The sequence below is a fragment of the Polypterus senegalus genome, chromosome 15 (assembly GCF_016835505.1).
Source record: "Polypterus senegalus isolate Bchr_013 chromosome 15, ASM1683550v1, whole genome shotgun sequence".
NCBI classification, from domain to species: domain Eukaryota; kingdom Metazoa; phylum Chordata; class Cladistia; order Polypteriformes; family Polypteridae; genus Polypterus; species Polypterus senegalus.
This window is the reverse complement of record NC_053168.1, coordinates 125,986,969-126,010,533: the sequence shown is the minus strand read 5'-3', so window position 1 is coordinate 126,010,533 and position 23,565 is coordinate 125,986,969. Positions and strand designations below refer to the sequence as shown.

At 44.4% G+C, this 23,565-nt stretch overlaps 1 protein-coding gene across 1 annotated transcript in view; it reads right to left on the bottom strand.

The window, feature by feature from the left end:
• The window catches only part of pkhd1l1.1 (PKHD1 like 1, tandem duplicate 1), a 149,528-nt gene that overhangs the window by 107,471 nt on the left and 18,492 nt on the right, over positions 1–23,565 (bottom strand). The window contains exons 9-27 of the mRNA XM_039736590.1: positions 22,412–22,454; positions 20,975–21,045; positions 20,373–20,483; positions 18,345–18,434; positions 16,664–16,929; positions 15,022–15,113; positions 14,566–14,725; positions 14,217–14,352; positions 13,349–13,492; positions 12,157–12,311; positions 11,862–11,975; positions 9,716–9,868; positions 8,938–9,065; positions 6,357–6,520; positions 4,662–4,831; positions 2,502–2,649; positions 2,028–2,182; positions 858–980; positions 615–720 (exon numbers count right to left, since the gene is read on the bottom strand). Of these exons, the coding sequence (XP_039592524.1) occupies positions 615–720; positions 858–980; positions 2,028–2,182; positions 2,502–2,649; positions 4,662–4,831; positions 6,357–6,520; positions 8,938–9,065; positions 9,716–9,868; positions 11,862–11,975; positions 12,157–12,311; positions 13,349–13,492; positions 14,217–14,352; positions 14,566–14,725; positions 15,022–15,113; positions 16,664–16,929; positions 18,345–18,434; positions 20,373–20,483; positions 20,975–21,045; positions 22,412–22,454 (2,529 nt within the window). The remainder of the gene's footprint in view (positions 1–614; positions 721–857; positions 981–2,027; positions 2,183–2,501; positions 2,650–4,661; positions 4,832–6,356; positions 6,521–8,937; positions 9,066–9,715; positions 9,869–11,861; positions 11,976–12,156; positions 12,312–13,348; positions 13,493–14,216; positions 14,353–14,565; positions 14,726–15,021; positions 15,114–16,663; positions 16,930–18,344; positions 18,435–20,372; positions 20,484–20,974; positions 21,046–22,411; positions 22,455–23,565) is intronic.

Here is a 23,565-nt window from a genome sequence, read left to right as displayed (position 1 = left end):
CTGATTAACAAGTCACAGAACCTGCCTGTGAATGACTGTACCTTAAATCTCAATTTGAAAAGCTTCGTTTCATGGTGCTCTTTATAGAACGATGCCATCTAATGGCTTCTGTGTTAATGAATTACGATTGTGGCTAAGGTGGAACCTGGCAAGTCAGAAGACTTTGGCACAGCAGCGACTGGTAAACAAGCAGAGTCTCTAGGGGGAAAATCAGTGGGAGAGTCGCCAACAGAGAAAGAGGAAGTCAAAAACAGCAACGTCGAATCAGAATGAAAAATATGAGCCAAAAGCCGAGGTAATACAGCTGAAGTTCTGACATAAGTAAACATGTGAAGTGTAAGCAGACAGCACCATGATGTCAGATGTTGTGCTACATGATGGAAAATAATTAAGGAAATGACAAAATGTCCCCCTAAATCATGGCAATCATGTTCTTCAATAAAAACAAATCCATCCAGCCATTTTCAAAATGGCCTACCCAATTAGGACGCCAGCCCCCGCTGGGGACACTCACACACTGGCTCAATGTAGAGGTGCCCAGCTGTTGCCACCTGTTTTTCTCCGGGTTTGAGGTGGTGGGCACGTGTTATGAGAGACGAGTCCAAAGCACTCACCATTGGTTGGAGTTATTGCTGAAACAACTGGTGTTTTCATCGGGTCCCACTGATAGGTGCAGTTTCCTGAGCACAGTGACATGATATCATTGATATAAACTTGAACCTGGAAGTAAGAATTGGGATAAAGGATGGCACGTTAGGAATATTTATATGTTAGCACGTTGAAATGCAGTCTTCATTAAGATATTTTTACACAATCCGGTAATATTTACCGCGGTTATCCACTCCCGCTAAACATACCTGAGGCTCAGTGCTGGGCACACGTAAGGCGTCTCCGAAGATGTGCTGCCTCATTGCCCCGCCATCTGTTAGAGTATACGCTGTAACGGACGCATTGACCCCGGTGACTGATGAGCTGTCGATCTTTATGAGCAAACCATAGGAGGAGAAACAAATAGAAACATCTGAATGCTGACATGCAAAGGGACAGAACAGTTGAGACATTGAGAACATACAAGTGTTTGTGTCCTGTCAAGTGACATTTTTGTGCTACTCCTGTTAATATTATTAACTGCGCTGTAGCAGCATTGTGTTATTCATCGGTTGCTGAGTCCACTTGTTCATTTTAGTACATCATCATTATTTCTCATATCTCCAATCAGACTCCAGTGCTACTCCATGTCTCATATCAGTCGCCACACATCACTCATCGCACATCACCACTCACTTGCTACTCACACACACAAGCACACATTTTGTTATTTTGTTGAATATCTCAGAAATGCAATATTTTTATAGATTTTTTATTTTTTTATTTTTCCATGCCTCTACCTGACTCTTTTGATGGTTGGCCTTACTACTCGCTCGTCATTCCTCACTACTCACTCTTTGTTCGTCATTCCTCACAACTTACTTCTGGCCCATCACGTATCACCCATCGCCACTCATTTACCGCTCACCAGGCGTCGCATATGACTTTTTATTTTCAGTCTTTTGAAGCATGTGAAATGTAGATTAAAACATATGGACTCAGTCCATTGGATTATTGCAGGCTATAAGAAGTGAGGAGTGATGTGTGATGAATGACAAGTGAGTAGTGAAGAATGATGAGTGAGCAGGAAGTAATGAGTCGGGAGTGATGAGCTAAAAGGGAGTAGCGATTCATGATGAGCACATAGTGTGTCAGGTGGTCCAATGTGTGATGAGCGACTACCCAGTAGTGACGAGTGATGTGTGATGAGCGACTACCCAGTAGTGACGAGTGATGTGTGATGAGCGACTACCCAGTAGTGACGAGTGATGTGTGATGAGCAGCAAGTCACTACTGATACATGATATGCAGCAACATGCTTGACGTTTGATGACTGCACAGAAATGGGCACCATACACTTGCAGCTGATGGGTCTTTTACTCATCAGTCTAGTGAAGAAACCAGGCCCTGGTCACGCTACATTGTAACTGTCCAATTACCTCAAAGGGCGGCTGGTCCCCTGGCACACTCAGCCACGTCACTGTCCACGAGTAGCCGCGACAATCTCCACTCCTGGAAACCCCCAGTTGCCCCATTTGTGGAATGCTTTCTAAAGCATACTGCAGGTCCAGAGCTGAACTATTCACAGGGATACCTACACGGGAAAACAGAAATGTGCATGTTGACTTAATAGGATATATTTTCTTTTAGTTGGCTAAGATTTATGAAATTTACAGGGAAAAACATAATTCTAACATTGTAGCCAAGCCAGGAAGAACTTCTTTATACAAAGAGTCGAAGGGATCTGAAACAAAGTGCCCAGTCGTGGTGTTGAGGCAGAACACCCGACCACCTTTAAGGGGGCTCTGGATGAGGCATTGGCACAGCTTAGCTATTATTTAAAGAGACGAGTTTCATAGACTGAAGGGTCTCTTCTCGTTTGTCAAGTTTCTTATGTGTTTGTTCTCAGTTACCATTGACCACTTGTCCATAGATGCTCAGGTCAAATGCGCCGCCGACTGGTGGAGATGCAGGCTGAAGTCTCGTTACTCTCACAGTCGCCTCAACGTCCCAGTTGGACCCTCCGTAGGTGGCAGTCGTCTCACCATCTCCAGAAAGAACCTGCCAAACGGCACAAGTGGTGGCAGCGAGTTTTCACACATGTACAATTTGCAAATCAAAAGAAAAAGGTGTTGCTCTTCAAGGGATTTAAATTAAATGGAGACACTTCATAACGGTCAAGTAGGTCCATTTCCATTGACCCTTTAAACTCAGCCTCGCTGTTGTCCGTTTCTGCTGTTTTCAATTAACTGGCTAGAACTTCATCGTACTTCACTCACTATTCATGTCCTACCTCTCAAAATAAAGGCCAGGCTTTTACAGAATTAGCTTTGTTGTACACATATGTTACAGTAGAATACGTTGTAAAATTCAGTAACATTTTTACTAAATCATGCACTTTGAATGTTACTTTTATTCCCTTACATGTCGAAATAAGCCTCCAAACAGTACTCACATATCAGGAACAACTAGAACAAAACTTTGGTTATGAAATATCTACAAGGTAACGAACTCTACTGTGTATCCGAATCACATCACCAAGAGTTCTTGTGATAAACTGCACACATGTGCGGGTGTCCCAGTCTGGATGGGATTTGACTCCTGCTGGGAGGCCAGTAGGATGGAAGGATGGGGGGGAAGACAACCTGGCGGGTCTACTTTGCTATCCTGACACAGTGGATGCCAGACTCCTTGGGTGACACCACCGCTGTGGACACCTGCAAAGCATGTTGGGGAATGGAGTTTGACAGAGAAGCAAACCTTTTCAGGTTCAGTGGGTGCCACCAGGGGGTGTTGCAGGGATGTGTGATCCCTCCTACTTGGTAATTCCGTTAGACCCAGGAGTACTTTCAGTGCCAGGGCACTGCCCATAGGAAGCAATTCTGGGTCAAAGATACAAGGAGCCGCTCAACCTCATCCAGGCGAGTCAGAGTTGGGCGGTAGTGGGGGAAAAACTCAATGGAGGAGAGAAGGAGACAAGAGACAGCTTTGGCTTTGTGGTTGTCTGTGTCTATCATATCATTGCAGCTGGTTGGATTAAAAATCCATTCATTGAGCCGGAGTTGTGTTGGGTCTTGTGTGTCTTGGGTTTGGGGACTTGGTGACGCCCCCTACTGGTGACAAGCTTTACAAACAAAAATTCCAAAATATAGAAAGTGGAATGTGGTGCCATTTGAAACACCCTTCTGATTGATTAGATCGTAGTCTGTCCCTCTAATTGTACATAATTGAATCAGGATGTTCAAGACCAGCTGGGCATGGGGGGACTTCATTTGTTGCTGTGACGCAGCCATTTGGCCATCTCTGTTGGAAGGAAGTTAAACATTATAACACGGTATCGGGGTCTGCAATACAGAATTTTAGTGGCCATACATCCATCCATCCATTTTCTAACCCGCTGAATCCGAATAGGGTCACGGGGGTCTGCTGGAGCCAATCCCAGCTAACACAGGGCACAAAGCAGGAACCAATCCTGGGCAGGGTGCCAACCCACCGCAGAGTGGCCATACACTGTATTTAATTATAACAGCGGAAATGAATGAAACGTTTGGGATTCTTGAGTACTAAAACCACATAATGTGTGTATACGTCCCTTATGTTGTGTATAAGATGAAGGTAACCCACAAAAAAATGAACAAAAACCACCCAACCGGCACATTTTGTTATTTTGTTTGTCATTTTCAATATTTGGTTCAGTATTTTTGTATTATTGCTTTTCCATGCCTCTGTTTTGACTCTTGGGAGAGCCACCATTTTGGACCCTGGAAAGCATCTTGTTGCTTGCAACGACATCTGATTGCTACCGTGTGACAACCCAGAGGTCATGACCCGTGATGTCATCACAGTATGAAAGGTTGGTGACTTGGACTTCCTGCTGTCCAAGATTCCGGATTCAGTTCACAAAGTTTTTCTGGCGCTAGTTTGTGTTTAATTCTTCCTGGGCTATCAGATCTTTTCTTGCTTTTTGACTTTTGGCTTTTTGGTTTTGGTTTCTCAGTATCTTTTGTCTCTGACTAATTTCTTTCTGAATTTTAAAACTTCCTCATATGGTGATTCATTTTACAATAACTAACCTGTGCGAAGGCGATACCCAACAATGGAAAATCACATCCGCAGTTGTAGGGGGTGATTGAGATTGTGTAGCAGTTATTGGAAGTCCCCGCTTCTTGGCTCTTCACCACATCGATGTTCTGCACAAAGACCCCTCGTTCTGCCAAAGCAGCATTTCTCCTCAAAAGCAAATCTAAAAAAATCAAATAAATGCATCACAGAGAATTCATTGTTAATTCATTATTAACAGGCAGTAGATCTCAGGTGTTTTCAGAGGAATTAGATATGCGACATTGATTATCTGTACCGCCTCACACGGCAACAGTGCAATAATTTATGTAAGGACAGGGAGAACCACAAAATCGGAAAGCAAGCCGAGGTCAAAAACAAAAGTCGATCCAATCTGGGAGTGCAATCCCAAAAAGTCAGCCATGGTACAGAACCCCTGGATCAATTTTCAGGTTAGGGGCCTTGCTCAAGTGGCCAACAGAGTAGCTAGTGCCGTGTCCTGCCTTGGGCCCTGTGCTGCTGGGATGGACCTTTGAATTCTGAACTGATCCTGAACTGGATTTAGCAGGTTGATGATGGCAATGACCATTAGTTAGTCGAAGCACTTAGTTTTCAGTTTGGACGATGAGCTTTGTCTCTTAATTCCCACACAATGTTGGGAATTTTTAACATGGATTTGTATGGGATAAGATATGTCTGGAAAAGTGACAAAGGGTGACGTGCCTTCTACGGTTATGCAATGCAGTCACCGTATAGCAGTCGTACGTGTTGTATTTACATAACTGTTGCTCCTCCACGAATCAAGAAAAAACAGAGAAAAGTGTTGGTAAGAATTCATAAAATAATGAATTATTTACTGATTAAAATAAGATACCAGCTGGACTGGTTCAGATCTGAAAGACTCAAGCGGGTTGTACGAGTACACTGGTGAGTATTCTGTGTTGGCAATTCCTTTGTCCACAAACTCGTTCATTTGACCACCTTGGTGGGAATCGCGTCGCTGAGGGTTACACAAAGTTCTCCTGCCTCCATTCTTTCAGCGATAACATTTAAATTTCAAGAGAAAAAAATACCATTTTCACAGCAAATGACAGGCAGGACTATGGAGTTGCTTTTTATGGGCTTTTCATAGACGGTAAACTGCTCTGTAATCCTTACAAAGACGTGAACAGCGACATGAGCAATTCAGGCGAGATCCTCTGGCAATAATGACTTCACCTGACCTCTTGCCCAAGGTGGGCTGTAGTCACACCAAGCCCCTGGCTGCTTTGGAGGATTGCTTTTCTCAGGTCTATTTGGGTTCTGATTGGTGCCCGTTTTCTGAATTCATGGGCGTAATCACACCGCGTTTCCCACGTTGGTCACATAGGTGGTGCGATGTTTTGATATTTTCAGTTTCACGATTTTTGCCTCTCTGTCCACGATATCAACCTAGCACTCCCGTTCAGCCTGACTGATTATTTTACCATTTTTTGGAGGAGGTCATTTGCCGTCTCTTTTGCTTATTATTCCGGTCATGTAAATACGAGATCAAATTAGCAATTTATAGTTTTGATGGCTTATAAAACGCTGCTTAGCCTACAAGTCTAGAATATGGCGGGGTTCGATGCTTAATGATGCACACCCACGTAACTCATAAATTTGATTCAATCCACACATTGAGGAGCTGTGAGATTAGCACAAGGTTCTAACGGGCTGTGCTCTCTTACCTGGTGGACTGAATGATGAAGGTCCACTTCCCCAGTAGACCGTGTCGATGAAGAAATCCTGGTTTGGAGCGCTCTGGGAAAGAGTAATTTGTTGGAGCGAATAAAAAGATCCAGGATATGAGGCCTGCAAAAGCTGCCGAAGGTCAATGCAGGTGTACTGCCACCTGGGAAAGGTGAAAACAGACACTTTTAAAAAAAGAACGGGAAACAATCTCTAGGCCAAAGTCATGCACATGACGTCAGCGTATAGCTAATTACAGACAGAAAATATAAAGTTACACACTAACAATGGGAAACACGATTGGAGAATTGAAACAGACTTGACAGTCCAATAGAACTTTAGCTGCTCTTGCTGTTTTCTCATAACCTCCATTGAACCTTTTGGGAAGTAAGATCACCTAATTCAATTTCACAATCCCCACACCTTGAGGTGCCAGTCCCGCCAGTTCTCATGCCTTCCTCTAATCTCAAGTTTAGGGTCACAAGGAGAAGGAGCCTACCAGAGGTACAGGGGTGGCAAGTGGAAACCCACTCTGGACAGGACGCAGGCACTGGGGACTGTGAAACTAAAATACACATCTCTGGGGACAGGGGAGGAACATTAATGACCTTGATCTTTATTACAATGCCATCGCAGTACTGTCATGCCTACTAATGCCAACATTTCACTCGCTCTGTTCTTGTTCCTGTCATAAGTCTCTGTTGTTGTCATTGTGTTACTATCATGTGTCACTCGTATCACTACATGCCACGTTATTGCATTGCTATCACGTGTTTCTGTTGCTGCTCCATGTGGTGTCATTACATTGCTATTATGTATCACTGTTGTCACTAGATGTCACATCGTGGTGTTGCTGTCATGGGTCACTTTTTGCTACTTGCAGCATTACTGTAACGCTATCATGAATTTCTGCTGTTGCTACATGATAGCATGGCAATGATGTCACATGTATTTCTTTTGCCGCTACATGTGACGTCATCGTGTTGCTATCATGAGTCTCTTTTGTTGCTACGTGTGACATCATTGCATTGCTATTATGTATCAATGTTGTCACTACGTGTCATATCGTCTTGTTGCTATCATGCTTTTCTGTTGTGACATCACTGCATTGCCATCGTGCATCTCTGTTGCCGCTACCTGTGATGTCATTGCATTGCTATCAAGCATCTGTGTTGTCATTATGTGTGATAACAGTGACACGTGAGAGAATCACAATGACATCACTAAGTGCAATGCTAGTGCTTCTATTGATGCTACGTGTGACGTCATTACGTTGCCATTATATATCACTGTTGCCGCTACCTGTGACGTCATTGTGTTGCCCCCAAGCATCAAGTAATGTGTGATGTGTCAAACATGTGCGATTGGGAGACAGCTGAAAGGCCTTAAGAATAGTACTACCGCACCAGACCAGGGGGTGGCGAGCTGCTTTCTCAATCTTCTGCAGACCATCCACGGGAAATCTCGCCAGGGCCCGGCACCAGCGATGACGTCACTTCCTGCCTCGGGCTTTGAAGCCGCCGTCTCTTCATTTTACAATCAGTTCCGTGTTGGACTGAAACCTGTGAACGTCACAACCAATTCAACCCATTGGCAGCCAAGGCACAATATACGGGTGGCTGCCCCAAACCTTTTGATGTCTGTGGTCTGCCTTTGTGACAGACGCTCACGCGTCACTGTTATCACTAAGTGCAATGTGAGCGTTTCTATTGATGCTACATGTGATGTCATTACTCCGCCATTATGTATCACTGTTGTCACCAGGTGTCACATCGCTGTGTTACTGTCATGCGTCCCTCTTATTGCATTGCTATCATGCATTCGTGTTGTGGCTTCACCACTGCAATGCTGCACACGTGTTGCTATCTTACGTCTCTGTTGTTATTACACGTGACAGCATTGCGTTCCCGTTAAGTATCAATGTTGCTTCTACATGTCACGGTGTTGTGTTATTATCGTGTATCACTGTTGGCGGGCCCGAGTTACAATATTCAATATACTCTATTTCGTTTTTAACATACAATTCACGCAAATAAAGTAAACCAATAGCTGAATTTAGATGGATGCAAGACTAATATACCAAATATTAATATAAAACCTTAAGAAAGGGAAGCAAAATTACAAGCAAAATACAAAAACTGGTTTGAATGGGCAATAATCAAATCTCATTTTGACTGCTCTTGATGTTTTCCCATAATCTCCATCTGTCCATTTGCTGAGCTCACTTGACGTAATTTGCGAACACACGCTGAGGCAGGTAATCCTCACACCTTTGGGTGCCAGCTAAGACGCGGGTCTCAGTGACGTCCCAGTTCTCACACACGTCTGTACTCTCAAGTCTAGTTAAGTATCTTTGGGGTCACGAGGAGATGAAAATTAGGGCCAACATGGAAATGCCAATTAACTTTATCTGGATATGTTTGGCGGTACTGGGGGACAACCCACTGAGACACAGAAGAAGGTTAGGAATTTCACAAAGATAATAACAGAGCATGGGATTTGAAATGAGGATGCCGGACCCATGAAGCAGAAGCACCCACTGTTTTCATGAAGTAAAAGATTAATGTCGCTAATACTCACTCAGCCCCCTGAGTAATGTCGACCACCAACAGGCCATTCGAGGTACTTGGGGAGTTGGCGCCTGTCTGGACGTAGGAGAACGTCACGCCAATGGTATTGCTGATGAATCCTCGGTACGCAAAGCAAAGCTAAAGAAATAAAAAGTACAACTTTAGCCTGCTTATTCCCGTTAATGTCTCAGTCAATACTGCATTCCTGATACGTCTGCTTTTCATGTAGGAGTCTGGAATTACACAAATATTGGTGCAGTCTGTTCTGTTTTGAATGATCTTTTGTTAGTGCTGCATTGCTGTCACTATTCGGAGTATGATTACAAATGTAAACATTGAACTTGAAATCATTTAATATAAGAACCGAAGCAATCTGACAAAAGAGAGGAGACCATTCGTCCATTTGTCACTGGTTTGTTTAGCTGCTAGCTCAGCCGTCCCAACAGCCCATCCTGTTCAGTCTTAAAGGATGTCAAGGTTTCTGCTTGAACCCCACGTCTCCCCACGTAGTTTGTTCCAGACTCCCACAAGAGAACAGAAAAGAGAGGAATACGCAACTAATCACAGTCTGTTCAAGTACTTTAATACTGATGGTCACATCAACCTGGCTCTCCGCAGGCTTCACGTCCTTCTTTACCGCATTCCTGACCGGTCTGGAGCTCAGGTGAGTTTTTTGGCAGCACAGACTAGAACTGGAATCTCATCCCAGCTCAGCCATACACCAGCTGCCCAACATTTGCCACGGCTGCAGACGACGAATCTCATAGAAGCGCCTTGAGAAAGCTCACCGTGTTGTAAGTGAGAAGTGAAACGTTGCCATATGGCAGTCCTGAGCTTCTCACGTCGTTGGAATCAAACAGTATGTGGGGGGTCATAAGACTGTAAGATCCACAGAAAGCCTCCGTGTTGAACACCCGTCTCCCCCTCTGGTTTCCTGTTGGCTAGAAAGACAATTTGAATTAACACCACACTCTGTGAGTCGTGTCTCAAATCTGATTGGGTCCCTGACACAATGCAGAGTGACAATGATAACATTCTGAAATGCAGGCATTAAGAATTGAAATTGCATGGCTAAGAGGACAAAGCACTGGGCCGTAAAGAAAGGTACTGTCAGCCGAACCCCAATTGTGATGAGAAGAGGCCGATCATCCTATTCACCGAGATTCCTGAGTTTAGATTTGAAGGTTCCTAAAGTTCTGCTCTCCACCACACACGACTTGGTCCTTTGTCCCATGGGTCTGTGGCTCTTTGCACGATATTTAGTCCTGCTGCCCCCCAGGTCCAGAGTCCAGGGTTCAATCACAGACACAAGCTCTGTACAGTTTCTACACACTCTTCTCACGCCTACATGACGTCTCCTCCTCCCAAGATCTCCATTTTTCTCCTAAAGACATGACTAAAGGGTGTGCTCTAACAGCAGATGGGTCGCACTCCTCAGCCTCCCAGTTAAGGCATGGGTTACTGGAGGGAAGACTCCATTTGATTGTGTTGCCAAAGACAGAGGAGGAACAATTTGGATTGTTGGCTGCGAAACAGTAGACCTTCTAAACTGGCCCTTAGTGTGTGTGTGTGTGTGTGTGTGTGCCCTGCGGTGGGTTGGCGCCCTGCCTGGGATTGGTTTCTGCCTTGCACCCTGTGTTGGCTGGGATTGGATCCAGCAGAACCCTGTGACCAAGTGTTTGGATTCAGCGGGTTGGAAAATGGATTGCTGGATGGATGGATGAAACAGTAGACCAGTTCTTCTCCCTGGCACAGCTACAGGAGGGTGCATGAGAGGATGAAGACCCAGTTTATTCATATTTTTTAGATTTGGGGAAAGCATATGATGGTGTCCATCAGAGCAAAACAATCTCTATTGTCATCTTCTCAAATGCTTTGCCTAGCTGGGACCGTGGCAGCAGTAGGCCAAGCAGGTCAGACCGGACTTCCCTGTCCCCAGCTAGAGTTCTTTTTTGCAAATTCCCAGTTTTCCCTAAGCCAGCCAAGAGACAGAATCCCTCGAGCATGTCCTGGGTCTGATGCGGGGTCTCTGCCCACCCATCTGAACTGACTACTCTCGATCCAGACAAACAGTGACTCTACTATGAGGGTCTCCTGAATTGTTTAGTTTCTCACGCTGTATCACAGAGTGTCCACCCAGCCAGTCCGTGAGGAAACCTCACTTCTGCTGCATGAACTTGTGATCACTTGTGTTTTGGTCATTACCCACAGCTCATGACTGGAGATCGACCAGTAAGCCAAGAGTTTTGTCTTCAGACGCAGCTCCCACTTCACCAGCACGGACTGGTGCAGCGCCTGCAGAATAGCTGCCGACATTCCAATCCGCTCGTCGATCTCGCTGTCTATTGGATGGCCTGGAGGCTGTTCAGCCAAATGGTTCGACGCCTGATGAGGGGAAGGTGTGTTAAGCAGGGACCTCTTCTGGGGAAACTGTCGAGTGGTGGAAGGAACACTTTGAGGAACACCTCACCCGAATGGACCCTCCCGCCCACTAGGAGGCAGCGTCGAATGCTTCAGGTGAGGGGAGCCAAAGTCACTTTGGTTGCCTGAGGACTCTGTGGTGGTGAGACTGGAAATGTTGAAAAACCAAAAACCAACATGCAGCACTAGGGCCTACTTGAATTAGAAACTGATTGTGCTCGAGAGTTGTGTATTGATCGAGGGATAATACAGGCCTTGACCATCACATTTCAACATCGTCATGTCCATGACATCACCTGCATGAAGACCACAGTGACATGATACCATCAAAGAGTGTCGCATAAACAACAAAAGCAAGATGCGAGTCGGATTGTATCAAAACAGGAAATGCATTAAAAAAAAAAGACACAAAAGGCACACAGTTACACGGATGACAAACATGTGCGTGTGGCACCAGTGCTGTTTCCTGCCCAGAACTGGATGAAGTGGCTTTGAGAAGCTTCTGCTACTTACCATCTCAGCGGCCTTCTCATAGTCCCTGAAGTACTTCACTTGTGGACCTTCAGTGTAGCCGTTTATGCTGCTTGGACATTTGGCACTGAGCAGACCCCACAGCTCGCCATTGACCTATAAAGGAGCGCAACATTTAACATTATTTATACCCAACTGGCGTCTCAAATGTTGTACCAGGATTTGAATGTTTGAATTCATAAAAGTAGAGCATAACATTTAGAAAAATGGCTTATTTATAGTTTGTATCCAAGTACATGTGATAAAATATACTGACAGAATTAAAACATCCTCAGACCTGGCCGGCCGTTGCATTGGCTGAAAGGGGACTGGACGTCACCCCATCCCACATCAAGGTGAACGTGTCCAGGGCGGGCTTGCCTTGGGTTATTTCAGAGATGCTGATGCTGATGTTACTTCCACCCGTGTCATACTGGAGGACATTGAAATCGCCTGTAAGCACAAAGAAAGTAAACTAAAGTTACAATCATCTACCCATCCACCTTCTCAGCCTGCTTATCCAGGGCAGGGTCACGGGGCAGCTGGGGCCTATCCTAGCCAACGTCACGTATGAGTGTCAGAGGATCACCTTCAGAGCCTGCCAGAGATACTGTATGCAATATATATATTATTCTAACGACAAGGGTGGTAGCCATTGTCTCCTTTCTCATCCAGAGCACTGAGAAGATGTCCAGTGGGGCAAATGTCCCCATCCTTTCCACTTAGAGTCCTCTACAAACCAGATGTCTCTGGAAGGAGACGTCTCAGTTGGACGTGAGCTGCCTGTACAATGGAGCTCCCCAAAGACAGACCCGCTCTTCTGGGCCGTATTGACTTAGAAAGCCAACCCAAGGTGACGATTGTCTGTCTATTTGTGTTCTTCTGATCCATTGAGTGCCTTTTTTTCTTTAAATGGTTGCCGGTATCAGATTGAACAGGGTGATCCAGTTGGCCCCCCAACAATTCTTTAGACTCCTCCAGTGCCTTACCTTATCTGCAATAGAAACTATCAGCAGACCGGGCACCAGCCCATCGCAGGGCAAACACACACACACAATAGGGCCACATTGGCAACGCCAGTTCACCTGACCAGCGTGTCTTTGGACTGTGGGAGGAAACCCAGAAGTACGACATCAGCTGATAATAGGAAGGCACATCAGGTGGCAGCTGCAAATAAGAACCAGGCCTGAACCGAGGAGGCCCTGTAAAGCGACAGTGCAGGATGGCAAAGGTCTTCTGACAGGTCGTATATTTCATTACAGTGGAGCACTCTTCATTATGACGTAGATTTTATTTTAAATGGATCCATTTGCCATTTGTGACCATCAGTCTACACTCACTTACCCAGAATGACAAAACCAAAACGTGCTAACCACAAAGAGTTCAGTGACGTCAGACAAACAGGTGGAGACCATTCAGTCCATCGAGCTCATTTCGCTGACCAACAGCTACAGACACTCATCCAGGTGCTCTTTAACGGTGGCATTTACCTCGAGTAGAATCAAATGTCACGGTGTACACAGACCCGCTGGCACTCTCCGTCTTTGTCACCACGACGTTGTCTGGCTTGATTGAGTCAAAGGCATTTAAAGCCTTCTGAATGACATCACTTGAGGCGTCAACCGGGATGGGGGCTGAAAAATGAGAAAAAGTCAGCAGACAGACAGACAGACAGACAGAGAGAACAAAAGTGTACACAATGTATTACTTCAATAAAACTTTAAAACCAAATACATAATTCATCCACATCATAGGAAAACGATCAGATCAATTTTCGAATTGGATTCTTGAAAATGTATTCAACTTGATCAAAATGAATAAAAGCCTAATAGTTCATCATTAAAAACATAAATGAAAAAATGCTAAAAGGTGAGCATATAGGCAAAAAATGCAAGCATCAGGATCGAAATTTTAATGAGCGGAATGCAAAAATCACTGAGCAGAGCAGTGTCAAAAATATAACAAAAGAAACAAAACACACACACACAAAACAAGAATGTGGAGTCAAGAAGAGGCAGTGAAATTAAACACACGAAAGACTCAGCGACTGAGCCGAAGGGGAAGGAAGGTATGGAGGCTCAATAAAGAGAGCAACAGCAAACTAAAAACTTCAATGTGACTAATGGGTTAAAGCAGTTGGCATGCAGCTGAAAATAAGAGGTGTGGCCAGAGTGGACTGGTGGGTGTGGTTATGAAACAGGAAAGGCAGAAGTCAAAGTGCACGTGGAAGGTGTGGCCAGAAACAAAATGGAGCTGGTGGGTGTGGCAAGAAATCAGCGGCAACTGGCCGGCAGTGTAGTGGGTGTGGTTGTAGGTGCAGCATGGGCGGGGCCTAATGCTGCCCTGTTTGTGTCTTACCTGTTTTTTCATTGTTATATATCAGGGTGTACTGCAGATAAGCACAGTAGCCCAGGCTGAAACAGCTGCTGTTAACCACAATCTGTTGAACTTCTTTCACTGGAGTCTCTGATGTCCAGTTCTCGAAACAAATTTCCTGAAAGAAGAAGAAGAAAAAAAAAATGAAAGTGTCAATATGAAATTCAACTTGTTTGATAATTCATGCCCTTCAACTCATATCTATCTATATATTATATAGTGCCTTTCATATCTATCTATTCTGGTATCATCTGATAAATTCATGAGCCGTGCTGTTTAATAAATAAATACTTCTTATGCTAATCGTCATTCATACAAGTGAACACCACACCTGTTTCTCATTTAAAACGATGCTCTGCGTGTTGATGACCTGAACTTCACTGATGGCATTAGGAGTCTGCAGTGCAGTAAAGGACGTATTCTTCTGATAAACTGCTAAGTCGACAAATGCTTTACTGCTATATTGCTGGAATAATATTTCAATATAGTACCTAAAAAAATAAACAGAAAGTATAAAAGGTGTGTTAATACTTTCATTGACTGCTCTACAGGTCCAGCAAAGAGATTCCAAGCGAGCGACAGGCTGATGAAACCCGAGGGTATCGCAGAGAATCCGATTTCTTCCCAGGGAGCCACTAGAGGGCGGTGTACAGCATAGCATTTTCAGACTTAGATGGAGGACAGAATCCAGCAGCACAGTCGATTGTCGCTGTCGGACAGTGCAGGGGTCACAGTGTCGGCAGAGTCACATACTTCAGTGCAATAAAGGAATGAAAATTCAACTTACTCCTGGTCTTCCTCAAGATGCATCAACTGGGATGCTTGTTTTGGGTCGTTGAAAAAGCTTCCGCTCGTCGAGGTCAGGTAAGCGATCTTCACCTGCATTAATAAAAGAGCAGTTAATGAAACCAAATCCGAATTTTGCTCCGTTTCCATTCAGACTGTCAGAGCGCTGACCCCCTGACAAACACCAGTGGAACATTCATAAGCGTCATGCCCGCCATACAGACTGGCCTCTTATAAAGAGAAAATGGAGCTGAGCCCCAGATGGCAGGCTAGTGCAGCAGTTCGCAGTGGTGCCCGTCAGCTCCAGCATCCAGTCTGGTCTCTTTCTGGGTCCAGTTTGCATGCTCTCCCTGGGGGTCCACCTCAGTTTTTAATGTGGGGGATTTCCTCACCATTCTGAAGATTGTGTGTGTGTGTGTGGGTTGAATTGATTAGTGACTCTAAAAGGACAAGTGAGTGGCCACAGCAGAAAGCGGGCATCTCAATTCACTCCCCAGACACGACAGGTGCCTCCTGACGTAATAGGGGAATGGCAGTGCCAAAACGGACTTATCAAATTAAAGGCTGGCACGGAAGTTAGTCCCACAGCCTCCCAGCCCTGAGAGACTGGGTTTGAATCCTGGCTCCAGTTTGCACGTTCTCCTGGGGTCTTCTAGTGATCTGAGTTCTCCACCTAAGCACATGCAGGTTTGCTTTACTACTCGCGCCCTTCCACCTTTGGTTCCAAGTTGGTTGCCACCCTTATGCCCGATGCTACCAGAATTGATTTGTTGGCGAATCAAATGAACGAGAATCGTCAGACTGACTTGCTTGTGAGTCAAATGAGACGCGACTCATTCATGAGATGGCGAAACGAAAGGCGCCGACACGTAGGAAGGACACGCATGCGCTTTAGCACTCCACTGAATCGATGCGTTCCTGCTTATGTGGCGGCTCATATGATTCACCAAAAGGACTTGTTCATAAAGAACGACTCGTTCACGAAGCACTATGGCCTTTATAAGGGGAGGGTCGACGAGCAATCAGCCATTTTGCTTTGGTAGTGTGTAGTTGTTTTGTGAGTACTGCCTTCTTCTTGCTTGTATTTATGGTTTTTTCCGACCTTTTTGCTTTGGTCTAGGAATTTCTTTTAGGATTGACGTATTAGGACTTGTCTGCTTCACGTTTGTTTCCTTTTAGTCTTTTTTCGCTCTTTTCAGCTTGTTCTTTCATTTTCCTGATTTGTTTACTTACTAAATACTTTTACTTTTATAAAGATGCTTTGTTCCTGACCATTTTGTTTTTGATAGTTCTTCCCTCTTATGGGGGCTTTTGTTAAGCTTTTGGGACTTTTTCCCTGCAGAAGCTGCTCTCTAGAGTGGGAGTTAAGCCCAGGAAGGTTGAAGACCTTCTGGCCTGTTCTGTGGGCCGCAGCCCTTTATAGTTACGGATGCAGCTCCGGTTTCTTCTTGTCGTGCTTATCATTTTGCCATCGCGGTGGCTTTGAGGGCTACTTCAAACAGAAACGACTGTTCCAACACTGAGCCTGGTCAACTCATGGAGCTAACACTCTCCCCTTGTGTGACACAACAAGAGAATGCTGTCACGACCGTCCACACATTCAAATCCTACGGGAGGTCAGCGTTTCCACGGACTGACGTTACCTTATCTTTGGGAAGTCCCGTTTGGCTGAAGTAGAGAGCACAGCGATCGTCCCCTTTGATGTAAAATCTGTAGTCGTCTGTCACCGTCGGCGTGAAGAAGCCACTGAGACGGGCAGCAAAGTTGTTGTAGTTGGCAGGCCAGGCGTAGGAGCTGGAATCCACCCACATGGCGTAGTAGCCTGGCATTGAGGTGTCATACGCCAGGACGTCATCGAGAGTCTGGGGAGCGGTGTTGTTCCAAACTTCCAGTTGTAGGCCCCTTCCACCTGTAACAAAAAAAAGTTGTGTTTTTGTCTCTGCACATTCGTTTCGTAATATGATTCCTAGTAGCTTTACATTTGGGAAAAATTCTGAAAAAACAAAATAAAATCCAGCAGTCAAACCAATTTTTAGATATTAGTTTGAAGCCGACATAACACTCGGTGGAAGTGAACTTGCAGCCTCGAAGTGAGAATAAGCTGGGTCTGTTCCCACGACAGTTTAAGTACCGGCGTGATGATGATGATGATGATGATGATGATGTCACAGGCTGCGCACTACTAGAGGATCGCGGAATGTTGCCATAGCAACCGGGCAGACTGAAGCTCAAAGAAGGAGAAGCGCACAAAACAACCAAAAATGGGATTACGTAACAACAGGAAAGAAAATCAACTTTTATGCAGAGAGATATGAAAATAACAACACATTATAAAAACCCCAAAATGGGTAAAACGTCACCGAAATAAAGAAGATGAATAAAGAGCAGTCATTCTTGACTTGCTTTTCAAACTCTTGTATGAATCCGATGCCTGAGCATCGAGTAGTTCAGGGCTGAGGTCAGCCAGAGTGGAAGTTTGAGACGCAGGCAACATCTCTCAAATCACAGCAGTGTAGCTGCTCATGTCCACGAATGCCAGCAAATCTCAATCCTGTGTCGTGCAGTGGCACCAATAAAAAATGCAAACAAAAGTCAAAAGCGAGTGACTCCAGGTGGCACTAAGAATACCAGGGCTTGTATCCCGAGTCCTCCTTGTGTGGAGCTTACACGCTCTCCCCGTGTCTGTGCGGGTTTCCTCCCACAGTTTAAAGCAGCATTTCTCAATCTGTGGGCCGTGGTCTTATAGCCCACTGGTACTGCGGATGGGCCACGGCCGACACCGGACAGAACCCCGCCACCCCGTCACCGCGCTTCACAGCAATCCTGGCTAACCTCACCAACCCTCACTCTGACAATCGCCAAGGAGGAGGATCCAAAGCTTGACCCAAGGATGTGGAATATCCGGAGTATTTGCACTTAGAATCACTCAAAGGTGGGATGGGGGTCTTTGGTCAAAAAACCATTGATGCCACATGGCACCAAATAAATTGGCAGTTTGCTCATTCATAAACTCCATAAGTGACGTCCAGAGGGAAAACCAATTCAGACACCAATACCTAAAACTCAGCACCATAGAAGTCATCAAGAAAAAGATAAAGCTGTTAAAATGAATGAATTTTATTAGCAACTAAATAAATAACATAATTCATTAATGGAAAGAGACCTTGAGAACATATCAATGCTGCGTTAGAAGAAACGAAGAGAGAGAAGAATTGAAACAGGGGCTGGAAAGGCCACGAGGGAAGGCTGTCAATGAAACAAGCAATCAGAACGAACAGCACCGGCGTCATCAGACATCTCGATGGACCGTCGGGTCCTGCTCACCTCCAAACAGCGTCCTGTTCGTCACCGGCTGTGCAGGGACCGTGCAGATTATCACATTGTTCGATAAGCTCAGTAGCGGGCAGTCCTGACCTGTGTAGAAAAGCAGAAACGATTCAATTATTCTGTCAAAGAAACGCCACTCATTTTATTTTGGATAATTATGTTTTTAATGTTGCTGTGCCACCATTTTGTTTTGTGTTTAGAATTGTAGCAATCACTACTACATGCTTGTTGTGACTGTCAAACTCGTGAGCTTAGGGAGCACTTCATGGGTGTCTGCTACACTGTTACGGGGAAGGATTTGAGTGTGACACCACCATAACTTTTGCTCCATCTGTTTCCCTAGAAACCATCGTATGACCACTGAGGTCGTAAAACTCCATCTCTTCTGGTGCCACCTGTATTTAACCAACATAGCTACTAACTAATTCTCAGACCATCTTGTTTTTTGAAACATTTGTCATGACGATCTTTTTCATGTACAGCTATGCAATTTGGTGGATGTTGAAAAAGGAAGACTGCAAGGTTGAGTTTAGGGAGGAGTTGAGACAGGCACTGGGTGGCAGTGAAGAGTCACCAGACAGGTGGGACACTACAGCAGATGAAGTAAGGGTGACAGCAAGAAGGGTGCTTGGAGTGACATCTGGACAGAGGAAGGAGGAAAAGGAAACCTGGTGGTGGAATGAGGAAGTACAGGAGAGTATACAGAGGAAGAGGATGGCAAAGAAGAAGTGGGATAGTCAGAGAGATGATGAAAATAGACAAGGAGATAAGGCGCAAGGTGAAGAGAGAGGTGGTGAAGGCTAAAGAAAAGGCGTATGATGAGTTGTATGAGTGGCTGGACACTAAGAAAGGAGAAAAGGACCGGCGGGCTACAGGGGAGGTCATGCTGAGAAAGATGTGCAGCAGGTTAGGGTGATAAAGGATAAAGATGGAAACGTACTCACAAGTGAGAAAGAGTGTGATGAGCAGATGGAAAGAGTACTTTGAGAGGCTGATGAATGAAGACAATGAGAAGCACACGTTAAGTCTTTGTAGTTTATCTAAACACAGCTACCAAAGCAGTGCATACTGTGGTCCTTTATAGGGGCGTGCTGATGACGTTACACAAGCCTACTCCCATGAGAACTCTGTGAGGTTATGAGGTCAAAATGGTGACATAAAGAGACATTACATGAAGAACAACCTCATGAGGGACAAAGCTACGATGAGCATCATGTTCCTCAACCTTGGAAACCCTAGACGAGCCACCAAGAAGTCCCCAAAATCCCCTCAGGGAAGTGCAAATAAAATAAGTAAAGCTCGCCGATCACTACAGATTCTTGGGTTACTTATTGGGCATTAGCGGTCTCAGTGTTCATTTTTTAATTTCTGGTTTTGGCCCATTTTCTGGCTCTCTTTTCTCTCTTCATCTGCTGGTCCATCTCTTATTTAGTCTGCTATTTACCATCTTTAAGTGTGGGTTCAAACGAGACGATTGCTGCTGTGCTCCGTTCCTCTTTTTATTTTCCTCTTATGCCTGTCATTTTCCTGGCTTCCCTGCCTTTGTGTTTTGTGTTTTTTTTGTTTGTTTTGTTTTTATGGCTCCTCAGGTCCTGTGGTCAGGAAGGTTGTGGTCACCTGAGGCCTCCTTAAAGACCCCTGGTGCCACCGCCACTTTGCTGTGCTCTCACACTTTAGTTGCTCTTTGTGCTTTCTACATTTAGAACATTTAAACGTCTTTTATCTAATTTGGTTTTTGATTTTCAGGTTTTCACTTCTGTGTTTAGAATTTTTCTTTGGATTATGGATTTTTGGGTTGGTAGTTTATTTCTTTCAGTTTTGGTTATGTATTCCAGTTCCTAACTTTTCTTTTTAATATGGATCTGATTGCATTTTAAATTATCACCTGGGATTTCCTTTATTTATTAAATCGATTAATTTAAATAAATCTGTAAGTAAGCCCAATAAAATATTGTTATCATCGAAATAGTAAAAAGCCCGTTCTCGATTTTCCGCAGCCATATTACTGCCAGCGTTGTCACTTACCTCCCACTAGAATTCTCGCTGGGCTGTTTGTCTGATCAAAGTAATTCCCATTTATTGTTAAAATGGTTCCTCCTTCCAGGCTTCCAGCAGATGGGAAAATGCTGTATACCTCTGGAACGGGAAAAAGCAAACAAAAGTAGGAACGTGCAAGTAACTGACCAGGGGTCATGCAGCTGGAGAAACTCCAGCAAAGTGAAGGATCTTCAAGGCATAAACATCCAATAATCAGTCATCCTCAAAAGTTCTTAATCCAATTTAGTGTTGTAGTATTATTAAAAAAATATATACACTTAAACTGTTGTCTGCATTATCAATAACACACTCCTAGTATGGAGCCTTGACCATTAATTCCATCCAGTCGAATCCACACGTCCTCACTAAGTTGTGGTTCACCATCTAAGCCTTGCACCGAGTGAGTTCTGGTGCAGACGTGACTTGAAATACATTTCCTAAAATGCTCTAATGGTACGTTCGATTCTCAGCTCAACAAAGAGAACATCCAAAGCCTCCTCTGTACCAGCATGACCCTCACATTCACAAGGAGTTTAAAAAAATGAAATCATATTTTTTACATAGCAGTCTGAGATATAAAAGAGCCATACCTGCATACGACTGAAACATTGCCAGCTTATTGAGAGCGGAGATGAAGTAGGTGCTCAGGTCAGGGAGACTCCTGAAATTAGAATGAGTCCGGTCACCTGTGCCCAGCAGTACAGTAGGCGTTAGATCTCGAAACAGCCAACCTCACACTTTGTTTGTATGGATCAGGGTCTTCACTTGGTGTTGTGCACATTTAACACGTTTCGGACACCCATACATTTATTTATACAGGTTAACAACCCCACATGATTCTGATCAGGTAAAGTGATTTTGGTCATTAAGAAGACCCACATAGTTCTGGCAAATACTGTAGGTAGTAAGTTTGTCCATTTTTAACAACCTCTTCAGCTGACTTTTGCATCTTTACCTTCAGCCTCTCCACTCACTTTCACATTTGTAAAGTGCTTGAAGACACTGAGCTAGCAGTTAATGGCACATCATATTCCAGTCCAGCTTTTTCTCTTAACATCTCAAATAGGCTCGATGTCTTTGCCATGATCATCATGGTGCGGAGGTGCATTCGACTCTGGGTTTGGTGCTCTATTGAGTTCACAAACCACTCTGATATCCCATTTGTGTCCCTCTCACTGCTTCGTTACTCTAGTTATATGTTTATGTGACCTGATTTACTCAGTGGAGACCCTGAGAAGAGTCTTATTGTGGTCCTCGGCCCTACATGGCACTCCTTCAAGACATAGCTGTCCGATGGCTAGCCTTACTCCACAGTAAGATAACCCTCCTAAAATTGTAGACTTAACCAAAGTGTACATTTGTTTTATGAGAACAACCCACAAAGTATGTCCTGAAATGGATGTGATGAGAAATGTGAAAATGACTGCATTTGTCACATTCTAGCACCGACATGTAACGTCAGGGCTGCTAAATGTCATCAGATGTGGCACTGTGAACATAAACCCAACCTTGTTTCAAATACGGCCGTGATGGTGAATTTTAGAGGTGAGAATGTAAGCATTAGCCTATGACAGGTAGATGACCCTGCTTGTATGTAGATGAACATTTTGGAACTTTTTACCGAATTGTACCACTCTGATGATGGAGGAGCACCCACAGGAGGAATTACGTGGACTTTGTCATTCAGTACCTAATTATAATAAAAAATGAATTGACAAAGAATTACTGAAAGTTGTGATTTCATTGCTCTGTTCATCAAACTTCAGGAGAGAAGAATTTCTGTAGATCACCAGAGATTTTAAAATGTCTCAGTAAATGAAGGTCAAGAAGAAAGGAGGACCATAATAGTGTAAAGTCAGAGCTGTAACTGGACTAGTCCTCCAGTAGTCATTCATACGTGTGAAAATGTAACCCATGAGAACACGTAATGAGGTGACCTGGGATTGCTTCTTCTTGTTCTTCATGTCCATTAACAGTCTGCACAATGACCACACACACAAAGCCATTCAACTGTGAAAATACTTTACCTGCCGTAATCGCTGTCGAGAATGAAGCTCACATTATGGTGACCTGTTAGCAAACACACACAAAATTCAAAATCAGTTCAAATTTAGAGCTGTGTAAAGCATCAATGGATCGTTTACCACAAAAGTTTACAGTACAAAGAGGTGTCTAGTTGAGAGTTAAAATACCGTTGTTAATTAAATACAATCGATGTAACTATTTAAACAAGAAAAAGGTGCTCGCTATTTCTATCAAATGCTCAAATAGTTACAAGTTCCATTAAAATTATAAGTCACAACCACATGTAAACTTGGCAGAAGAGCGTGACGTTTTAAACTCGGCTCAGCTCAATTCAGCATTGCAGGGGAGAAAGTCCGTCTCTCCGCCATATCTGGTGTGAAGCATTCATTAATCAGTGCTGGAGAAGGTGGGATTTGAACCCACCACGCTAGCCCACATGTACAGTATACTGCATGCGCTCACTTAGCACGCATCCCACTTACTGTTCTGCTGTTCCAGGCGTGTTTTGAATTGCCTTCCAGGAGGCGGGGCCACCTGTCAATCACTGCCTCCTTCCAATAAACCTGGAGGGACTCCTGGCAGCTCGTTTTTGAATGCACGTGGAAGTTCTGCTGAGTTTCTTTTTTGATATAATTGGATTGTTCACTTTGGATTTGTGATTTTTTGGGACCAGGTTTGTTTGGCATTGCCTTTATTGCCAGTCCTTCATGCCTTTTACATTTTACAGAACTTCACCGTTTGACAGAGCATTTCTGTGGAAATGAGACCTTTTAATTTCTAGAAAAGTTTTGTGTTTGCTCTTTTTAACTTCCCCTCTTGTGGACATTTTTGGAAGTGCTCCTTCGGGGATTTACATGCTTTGGGACTCACCTAGGAAGTGTGACCCATGTGGGTGTCCAGCACACGTGAGTAGAGGAGATCGTCAAGCCTAGTGGCAGGTGAGCAATGCCATTCCAAATCAAAGGTGGGTGCTGTTGTTAACATTCACCTCAACATTTCAGGAGGATGCCAGACGAAGGACCATTAAGATGACTTCCTCACCAGTCCAGGAAGCTCACTATGAAATCAAGATGGCAACCAGAAGGAGGGCATTCACATTGAACCCACATCTGGTAGAGAAGGAGCTCTTATCTAGAATCCCTCTTTTGTGTGGAGT